Source organism: Anneissia japonica, unplaced genomic scaffold (genome assembly GCF_011630105.1).
Source record: "Anneissia japonica isolate Jap-2015-1 unplaced genomic scaffold, ASM1163010v1 scaffold4446_len648930_cov198, whole genome shotgun sequence".
In the NCBI taxonomy this organism is placed as follows: Eukaryota; Metazoa; Echinodermata; class Crinoidea; order Comatulida; family Comatulidae; genus Anneissia; species Anneissia japonica.
In genome coordinates this window covers 594,085-604,691 of record NW_022683639.1, presented here as the reverse complement: position 1 = coordinate 604,691, position 10,607 = coordinate 594,085, and the positions used below count along the sequence as shown (strand labels likewise).

General features: G+C 32.1%; 2 protein-coding genes across 2 annotated transcripts in view; one reads left to right on the top strand and one right to left on the bottom strand.

The window, feature by feature from the left end:
- Nucleotides 1-200, top strand: part of LOC117100696 (hyalin-like) — a 28,809-nt gene extending 28,609 nt beyond the window's left edge. Inside the window, exon 8 of the mRNA XM_033240485.1 lies at nt 100-200. Within this exon, the coding sequence (XP_033096376.1) occupies nt 100-200 (101 nt within the window). The remainder of the gene's footprint in view (nt 1-99) is intronic.
- A 225-nt stretch (nt 201-425) lies between these two features.
- Nucleotides 426-10,607, bottom strand: part of LOC117100687 (MAM and LDL-receptor class A domain-containing protein 2-like) — a 25,563-nt gene continuing 15,381 nt past the window's right edge. Inside the window, exons 6-13 of the mRNA XM_033240474.1 lie at nt 9,866-10,000; nt 6,537-6,890; nt 5,085-5,132; nt 4,452-4,490; nt 3,934-4,106; nt 2,384-2,784; nt 2,000-2,105; nt 426-623 (exon numbers count right to left, since the gene is read on the bottom strand). Of these exons, the coding sequence (XP_033096365.1) occupies nt 426-623; nt 2,000-2,105; nt 2,384-2,784; nt 3,934-4,106; nt 4,452-4,490; nt 5,085-5,132; nt 6,537-6,890; nt 9,866-10,000 (1,454 nt within the window). The remainder of the gene's footprint in view (nt 624-1,999; nt 2,106-2,383; nt 2,785-3,933; nt 4,107-4,451; nt 4,491-5,084; nt 5,133-6,536; nt 6,891-9,865; nt 10,001-10,607) is intronic.

The window sequence follows — 10,607 nt, the reverse complement described above, 5'->3', positions numbered from 1 at the left end:
ACTTGGTACTTTGTGCTAACTGTATGCCTACACTAAATATAAAAGAGGATGAAACACAATAATCGTGAGTTTTTTTTTTTTTTTTTTTTTTTTACGAAGGTACATCCTGCAGGGTAACAGGAGATGTGTGGACCAGTACATCGCCGGGGTATCCCCCTACTCGTTTCAAAAGATGTAATGGGTATTTTAAGTGCACATGAGTGACTGTGTAAAACATTCGCAAACACGTGCATTTGCGACTACACGTGTGTTTCCTGATTGGTCAGTTATTAAACTGACACTCCGGAAAGATTCATTGACTTGTGATATGATTTAATTTTGTTTTAAAATGCAATAAATAAATTGCAATTTATTCTAAAGTTAGTTTAGGTCGCACCAACGGCACCCCCTTTGATCCACCCTAAGAAATTAAATACACAAATAAATTATGTTGTACCTTTGGTGTCAAGGATAACATCTAAACCGTCGTCTGGTCGCTTTAGTATCACAGGTCCAATAGCAATCGGAATCGTATCAGATAGTTTGTTCGGTGCAGATACATCACGGCGTCCACGTTGCTGGCAGTCCCTACGACATTGGACATCACTCCCATTGCAAACAAATAATTGGCAATGTACAAACACCTTAGAGGAATTTTAAAGTATTAAAAACAAATCTATTATGTTTTAGATGGCGTAAAACATTATAAAGTTGAGTGACTCTGCATTGTTTGAAACTTCTCGTCTCCTTCAGAACTTGTTAGTTCTTAAGTTTGACTTAAGGGTAATTTTCTTTTATAACTTTTAAACCTACAGAGGCCAACTATTTTTATTCAAATTATTATGCAAATGATTACTGTATACGTGGGGAATAGATTGACCATTTGACAGATTGAAAAGGGCCTTAGTTTTGGCTGCCCTGGTCTGAGAGAGAAGAGTGCGTAAATAATATTTGGAAAGCATTGAGATTTTTAATTTTTAGCTCATGAAGGGCAGACCAATACCCAGATAACCAGGTAAAGTAACAGCAGTGTAGTAGCAGTAATCATTTTATGTAAAATGATAACGAATTGTTATAAGAGGGCGTAGTAATTAAAATTTGCTAACGTCACACTATGCCTACAAATCAATGACAAGTGTTGGTTGAATGTAAGTATAATACCTTAGGCTGTTGTTTATACTTATAAATATCGATGTACTGTACACATAAAAGATATTTTAGAATTATTATTTTTTTAAGAGGAATACATTTAACTATCATCCTGTATTATTATGCTTGCTTTATAGGTATAGCCTCAAGTCTTGTCCTGTGCTACAGTGTGATGATAAAATACTGATTGTGAGGTATTGATAGTGAACTTGATTGAAGAGTAACCAGAGAACTGAACTAAAACAATATTCTATATCCAACTTGATGGTGTTCTAGTTTTATTGAGATAGAGGGGTTGAAGCACAGCGCAACATTCATATCGTGTTTATTCAAATGACACTGGGACGTTTATTTTCTGGGGGATTTTTGAGAGGGCGAGAGGGAGGCGTCTACATTTAGTTGTACATTTGATACGAATATCATTTCACTGGAAATGTAAAGCACAATATAAAATTATTGTCAAAATATTTACTGAATAATCACTATTGCTTTATTCCAGGTTAGTAATACAGTAAATTCAATTCTACTAAAGTTAAGAAATAGAATAGTGTTTAGTTGCTCAGGGCTTAGTTTATTTCACAATATAATGGAGTTTTATTTGAGGGGGAAAAACATACGCTCCGGGGCAATTCGAAGTCAGTGTTTATTCCAAATGCCTTTATGACATTAAAGGGGGTAGGAAAGGGGTGGTTGTAAATTCAAAGTAAGCGTATACTCGAATATGGTATGTTTATCTCCATACCAAAGTATATTATGGTACAGTATATGGTATTACCTTTTGGTCAAAGCATTATTTATAATAAAAGTTAAAAAAAAAAAAAAAAAAAACTTCTATATATTTTGGAACACTAATTCTAAAATATAGGCCTACCGTTGAATAATCCCTGAAGCCAAAAGTTTCAAATGAAAAGAAGACACGAGATGTTTTGTTGATCGTTGATTGGCCATCAAAATCAACTGTTGAATCTACACCACAACTGTAGTAAGATAGATAAAATGGTATTTCAGTGTTTGTCGTTTCCAAAACAGATCAAAAAATATTTTAAACAATAAATTAATTATAAACCTGTATGACTTTCACATTATCTCCAATAAACGTCTAGTGATATAATTGCCAAGTATGTGGATAGTATCATTTCGATAATATCAATCCGTATGAGGCTTGTTTGGTGACAAAAATTTATTTTGCTGTTGATCACTCTACAATATTGGTTGATTGATGGGTTGTTATTGAATTTCAATCTATAAATGTTACCCATTTTCGATCAGTTGGTATTGTGGACTTGCGTCTGAGTCGGGGTTAGGTGTCGCCTTACAGGAATCAGCAAACAGGACCATGTCATTGCCGAACGTTTGCACGCTTGCACCAACGAATACTTTACTACCAAGGTCCAGTTTTACAGGATACTGCCAACTGGAATAGGGGGTAGAGTAACTACTATTGGTAAACAGCGCCATCGTAAACGTCAAATTCCCACTTTCTCGCTTGAAATAGTCTTCACCAGCACCCTCTGGAGCAAAGTCCACAGCGGCTCTCCCTCTATTTTTAACCTCACATTCTACCGTAAAGTGAAGATCCTCCTTTCGGTATATCTCATAGTTCGTGTTCGTAGATACAATAACCTGATTACGGTAGGTTGTTGACCATAAAGTCGACTAAAGAAAAACATATATAATAATTAGTTGGTATCGTTAGGCCTATAATAGGCCTAAGTGATTTAGTTAGCTTTTTTGAGGGGGGAGGGGGGGGGGTGGTGTCCTTGTTTTGCGTTTTACCTTCCTGTTATCGTATGCTATTGTATTCGTGTTTGGTAATTTCATGTATTGAGACAAATGAATGAAGTGAAATGACTATAATATTGTAGATCAATATGAAATACATGTCTTTGAAGTTTTGATATCCAAAACGTTATAAGGTATTCATTTATTTTATTTTTATTTACTTATTTATTTATTTATTCAGACAAATGTGCCTTGGAGCCCCAAAGCAACAAAGCCACGATAACAAAGGTTGGAGCTCCAGTAAACTTAACTACATGCTTAGCTATAATATGCATATTAAAACGAGTAAACGAGTGAAAGACCAAGAGAGATTAAAATATTATTATACATAGATTTTGTACACAATTAAACAAATTGATAAAATTTCATAAAAGAATGATGAAATACTTAGTATGAGTCGAATAAAAATTGTTTAATCTTGGACTCTTCTCTTGGTCTGGGAATGTCTATTGTTGGCACTGGCACTGTTATCCAGTGAGGTACTAAAATGTATTTTTTTTTCTTAGTAGGTCGTCATTGTAGATATTCAATAAAACTTAATTTTATTTTGATTTAATTTGATTTTTGTTCGATTGTTTGTGCCTCAGAAATATGTATTTCTATATAATTTTCAATATCACATAACAGAGAGACAACTCTCCTTGTATTATTATAGGCCACACCCTATTACAGGAATAAGCGTAAGAGACCGGTTGGTCTGTACATCCCAACACAGTTCAAAGAGCTTAGTTATGTTTGTATGCTAACCAGAAATATTGAGAGCTTTCTCATTGAGGCTCACTGTCCAAGCAGTTAAAATTACTTCAAACATTTGATTTCCATAGTTATTTACTGACCTCGTCAATTTAAAGCCTGTCTCGTATCTAGTGCGGACGGATAATTTAATAACAAATGTTATTCTTATGAGAGATATCAATATTAATGCTCTCAATAAAATGCATCAGTAGTGCACAGCTAATCTTTTTGCCACAATTGTAAATAAACTTAAAATGATAATTGGAATGCAAGTAATTTTCATTTTACCGTCAGTGTGGTTTGGCATTGGTCATAGCGAGTATATAAATAAATCCACCGACTGTCGTTTCGATAAACAATTCCGGCAGCCGTACATGTTGGGTCAAGAAAGTGAACGTTATCGTCTTTACTAATTGAAGGATCCAAATACACTGTCATGTACGAATCACTGCAAATGACATCTGCAAAATTATTGTTATACAAGTAAATAACCAGTTAATATTATCATATGTCGTTCTTCACAGATTGAGCTTTTCATCTTTTACTTAATAATAATATAATAATATGAATTTATATAGCGCATTTTCAGAATGCTGTTCAATACGCTTTACATAAAAATTGATAAAATACAATGAAACCAGGCAGCATTATACAATCAGATTACAAATTATTATATAGAGAAACTACAAAAATATACTTATAATTAATTACATTGTTAAAATAATTAAAATTGGAAAATTCAATTAAAAATTAAATATTGTTAATTACCTAACAAGCTATAATATATAATTAAGAATTTAACTTACTAAGTTTTGACTCCATGCTTGGTGATGTCGTTCGCCCATCTATGAGAAAAGCAAAATACACACAGTGCTTTAGGTGCATTATACTCTGTGTTGTATAAAAATGCTCTGTGTTGTAAAATAAAGTACACAATTTTATAATGTTTTAGGCAATTATTTTAAGAACAAATTCACATAAAGAAAGCATTTTAGTCACTATCGTATTTAAATAGTTTATCTCAATGTGATCCGAAACAGACATTTTACGATACCGACAAGTATAAAATGCTAATTTCTAAAGGACTTATATCATTTGTAAGGCCCTTGTAAGGTGGTTTGGCCAACGGTTTCCATTCTGTTATTGAATTTTTGGCTAAGATTCAAAATATATGTTGACCATTCTCGGCCGGCCATGCTTATATCCCTTAAATTGCATTGCTGTTAGGCTTTGAAGTGTTTCAGCATTGATGCAAGCATATCATGGCATATAAATATAATGTATTTATTTATTTGAAAAATAAGCAAACAACTAGAAGTCATTTTGAGCCTTTTTAAGTTGGGGGGGGGGGTGTGGGGGTGAATAAAAAAATAACAAAAACACCAAAAACAAAACAAATTGAAAACACATATTTTACAAAAGGAAAATACTATTTTTACCTTGTAATGTTGACAAGTTAATATTACTTGTAGGAGGCACAGTTGCATCTGTAAATAATATATTCATTATTAAAATTGTTTAATAATGAAAGTATAATACATACTCCAAGTATTGAAATACACGCCATCGTGTTGGGATTCAATATTTCGACATTAATTATGTCATCATCAGGAATGAAAAAATTACCCATATTAGCAAGCTTATATGCACTAGTACCAAAAGTGTTTAACCAATCAAAACATTACCTCTAGTAAGTGACATAGCAGTGATTTAAACAAAAGATCAAAGCATTCTTACTCTAATGATCAAAGATACCTACAAAAACAAAGAAAGCTCTTTTGAAGCTTTGTTTTTGTAGGTATCTTTGTTTTTTTAGGTATCTTTGATCATTAGAGTAAGAATGCTTTGATCTTTTGTTTAAATCACTGCTATGTCACCTACTAGAGGTAATGTTTTGATTGGCTAAACACTTTTGGTACTAGTGCATATAAGCTTGCTAATATGGATAATTTTTTCATTCCTGATGATGACATAATTAATGTCGCAATATTGAATCCCAACACGATGCCGTGTATTTCAATACTTGGAGTATGTATTATACTTTCTTATCTGAGATTAATCAGTGGACCTTTCAGTTTAATAATGAAGGTTTATGTTTTAATCACACAAACTGGTATTTACTATTCACATTTTTAATACCACCGGTACTATTAATAATACTAATACTTTAATAGCCTTGGTGGGGGGGGGGGGGGCACTGACACGTTTTCGCAATTACACAAAATATAATAGTCAGCTTCAGTGTTTCTTCAATTTTACATTGATTTATGAAATTCAAAATACAAAGAACTTTATTGCAATATTTCATTAACATAAGTCAAATCAAAATTGAAATTTATCAAAAGGGGAGAAAAATATTAAAACTACGTCACAAACACATCACAAACACATTAAAAAAAAAGAAAAATAAAATAGAATAAATCTACTATAAGTCAATTTAATTAGGGAACATTAAGTTATGAATTCAACAAAAAAATAAATAATTCGCTAATTAATTTATAATTTATATGACATGCTAACAAGATGTTGTAACTCAAATAATAAATAATTCTCTTTCTTCTACCCCCGCCCCTACCCTCAACCATAGTTTATATATATTTAAAAATTTGTCAAACACCTATTTTGTGTATAAAAAAATTAGAGATGAAAATAGCGATAATAATGGCAACAATAACAACAATAAAAACAATAAATAACAACAATCATAACATTAATACTAATACTTTGTACTGTACTAATACTAATACTAATGCTAATACTAGTAGTACTAATACTATAGTACTAATACTGGTAATGATTATTGTGATGATGATAATAATAACAATATTATTATAATGTATATTTTGCATTTTGAAAAAACAGCTGATTGGTCGTGCCTATTTAAACCTCACCTTGGGTATGCAAGCATTTTCCTTCACTGATATAAATATTATCAATCGCAATAATTGTTTTACTGCTAGTGCTTCCATGGTCAACTCTCCCTCTAAACCTTATTTTGTTAGAAGAACTGCCGTCGGTAAATTGTACACGACCATACTGCCACCCAGTGCCTGAGTAGTACAACAGCATCAGGGCCTTTCCACCAGTGTAATGGTAAACATTTAAGTATTGAGTTGCATGTCCATTCATGTAGTAGTAGAATTCAATGCAACCATCACTCCAGGTAGTAGGTAGTGTGGCACTATCTAAATATCCATACCGCTGAGAGTTACCAGAAGACGACTGAATATACGTATAGTAATCATCTGGATAATTAGAACAACATATATTTGATTCCTTTATTCATTTTAAAAGTCAAATAAAATTAATTTTGATCATTGGTTTTCTATTCATCATCCACAACGTATTACTTGTAGTTCAGCGTTTGTAGGCACGCGTTTTTAAATCAGTAGCTGCAAAACTGAGTCTTTATTTAATTCTATACTCCACGTGCTACTCGCTACCTGGTGAAATTCGTAAGTATAATATATCTGAACATGCTTCCAAAATTCAGCTTCTTTTTTTTAAATATACACGATTGAATAATTTTAATGTAGACAATATTATAGTTATTGTAGATTTAGGCCTACTAATTGTACAATGTAACTTCTTTTTTCAGTGTTTGTTTCATTGATTACCAAATTTTGTATAGGTATTCAGTACCTTTGGTTTCTCTTTACATATTGTTTTTATTTGACTTTTTGTACTTTTATTATGGTTAAAATTTGATTAAATAAAATAATAAACATAAAAAACAAAAGTAATAATAAAAATAATACCATTTGAATTTATTATAATGCTTTGTTATCATTAATAGGTCCATGGTTAAAGTTTATCAGCCTACAAAAGTGTTACTATGTCTAAATATTAACGTTCTTTAAAAAAAAAAAAGAATTAACAGTAACTAATCAAATACAAAACATAATCAAAATGTTTGTTAAAAAAAAACAGATAATATAATTTATGTTTAGTACAGTATTCTCGAAAGACCATTTTCCATCTCAAGACTATTCTTTGAACGCCTCGATCTCTCAACTTTGAGATAAGGGCTGTGCATTTTCCTTGTTTAATTTGATTTATTCGATATGAAGGAACAAACAACAAAAGGCAAAACCGATGACACCATAAATATTGCACTAACCAAAACAATTGAATAGTTGTGAGTCCAGAGAATAGGGACAGGATCATTTATACGCATTTCACAAATTGTTGATAAAGATTTAACTATTTAAACATTGTCATATGAAATCATCTAAATATTAGCATTGATATACATGAATACACACAATAATAAGGAATATGTACAATAAATGAATTTTTTTTAAAACAGCACCAAAAAGCGTGGAAAAGTCATAAACAGCACCGTTAATGTTTTAAAAAAGGAAAGTGGAAAGAGACGAGACAGAACAAACAACAAGGAAACGTGAAAACACGCCAACGGAAAAAGTACTATGTTTGGGCTACGCCAAATGAAAAAAAACAAAAAAACAACAGCACCACAGAAAGCAAACAGATAAAAGAAGGAAGACTAATAATGCAAAAGGTAATAATAGTTAAACATGCATTATCATTACTATTACCATTCTTCCATTTACTACTACTATGGTATAAAATTACCATTATCAATATAGTATCAATTATCATCTTCAATATCATTATCATCATCATGACACAGAATCTTCATGACATACTTATGATCATCATCATCATAACATCATCATTATGGTTCATTTTGTAGGAAAACTCTCTCTAAAGCCCACCTCCAATTCAATACTACTTTTCCTTGGCCCAGGATGAACATATCTTTTATGTATATCAATGATTAAGTTCAGTGGATTTTGTCAACAAAATTTTATGCTTAAATCAGGTCATAGGAAACTCGTCTTTTAATAGACAATGCATCTTTAGCTGGGGTTTAGGTAGAAACTATTCCTTTTATATTAAATTGGCTAGAAAATTGAAAATTATTAAGTATGATTAAATAAGATTAAATGCACACACCTTTAATTTATACATAGACCTATATTATTTGTAATTTTATGATGATTAATTATGTAATATATATGTAAATGGATGTCACATAGTAGATTGTCCATAACATGTTTTGGTGATTTAAAAAGAGATTATGTTTTTATTTTCGTTATGGTTGAAATTTATCTTGAGAGTCCTATTGCTTTATAGTCATTTTCCAATATCTACGGCATAAGTTTAGAAAGAGGCCCCTCTTTAGTTTGCAAAAGTAATCTCAAAAAGAAGCCCACCGCAAAAAGAAGTCCGATATCCAGAAAAGAAGCCTCTCCACGGGTCTTAAATAAAAAACAATAGAGCCTCTGGGATTCTTTCGAGATTTTTAAGGTTTACGGTATCCTAATTAAGACAAAACTACTTCCTTTAACAAAGAGACATTCATTATGCTGTTTGGTAGGCCTACTTGTGGAAGGCCATACCACAACAAGTATATCAACGTATATCCTACAAAGGTCAACATAGACAAATGATACATAAGTAACCAGAAGTTAAATAAAAAAATGACCATGATAATTACTATACTTTACATTACATTATCATTATTTCCGTCACACCCAACATTACGGTAACATTGGCAAGCATGGTTGTATGAGTCGCCATAGGCCAACAGACACATAAGTGTTTGTGACAATAGAGAAATTAATTAAAACTCAATTTTAAATAATAATAAACATAATGTGTTAAAAGATGAGACCGAACTTAACTCTTCTAATGGTTATTAAACAAAATAACGTCAAGATTCCAGTATGTTGTGAGCAAATTTTGTATTTGAATGACAACGGTTGGCCGTTGCGGTAGTGATTTGGTCTCTCAACACTGTGTCGGGAATTCAAAAGCTACGCTGTCCATTGGCTTGTGTCCTTTAGGCAAGACACTTTATCCACATTGTCTCTCTCCACCCAGGTGTCTAAAGAGGGTACTTGGTAGGCATTGTGTACTCAGCAGCGGCAGTTGTGGAGTATGTTTCACAGGCATTAATTCCAATGACCGGGGTAATAATGTGCGGCACATAGATACGTATAAGAATGCATTTATTATAACGGTTATGGTTAGACATCAAAAGAATGAACTTATCGGTCTCGCATAGGGAAGTGAATGTAGGATGAATAGTAGAGTTCCAAAATGAATCATAATGCTTACAGTATTCCATAATAAATATAATTTTTATGTAAATGGTTGTCACATATAACATAATAGACTACTTCAAACATACCTGATCCAGAATAACGATTTGTATCATCTCCAGTTAGTTTCCCAGAAGACCGCTTCCACGATTGATAACTAGAACTTGAAAGTGGATAAGGATTCCACCCACTCCATCCACCATCGAAGTCGGAACAAATTCCATCTAATTTTACCAAATAAAAAAAATAATTAATTTTTGAAAACACGTTTTTTACAATTTTAATAACAATTCTTAGAATTAATAATAAATAAAATCATAATAATCTTTGTACTGGAGGACTTACAGCAAATACAGTACTATGCCGCCCTCGTGAATCTTACGCATTGTGCACTGTGTTTAATATTTAATGTGCATATGAGCCATGTTGTTGATAGTCTTCTCAGGATCGACTCTTCTAAAAACGATAAGCTGTAACTGTATTATCAAATAGTATTCAGTTTGAAGGTTAGGGGCACCAAAAAAACAATAGTTCAGCAGAACTCTCACTGCCTCAATCCAGTTCTTCGGGATATTCATCAGCATCTTGAGGGATGGAGGGGATATATCCCCCCAATATTTGACAAGGGGGGGGGGGATGGTCCATTGTATCATCCCCCCAATATTTTGACTATGTATGGGATAAAATGGAGCTTTACACACTTATTATTATTATTTATTCAAAAGACTGTCACAGAAATAATTTGCACTGTCTTATGCGCTTACAAAGATGAAAATTAGCATAATGTATTAATGTTGATAACAAAATTATTTTATCTGGTACCAATCTAAG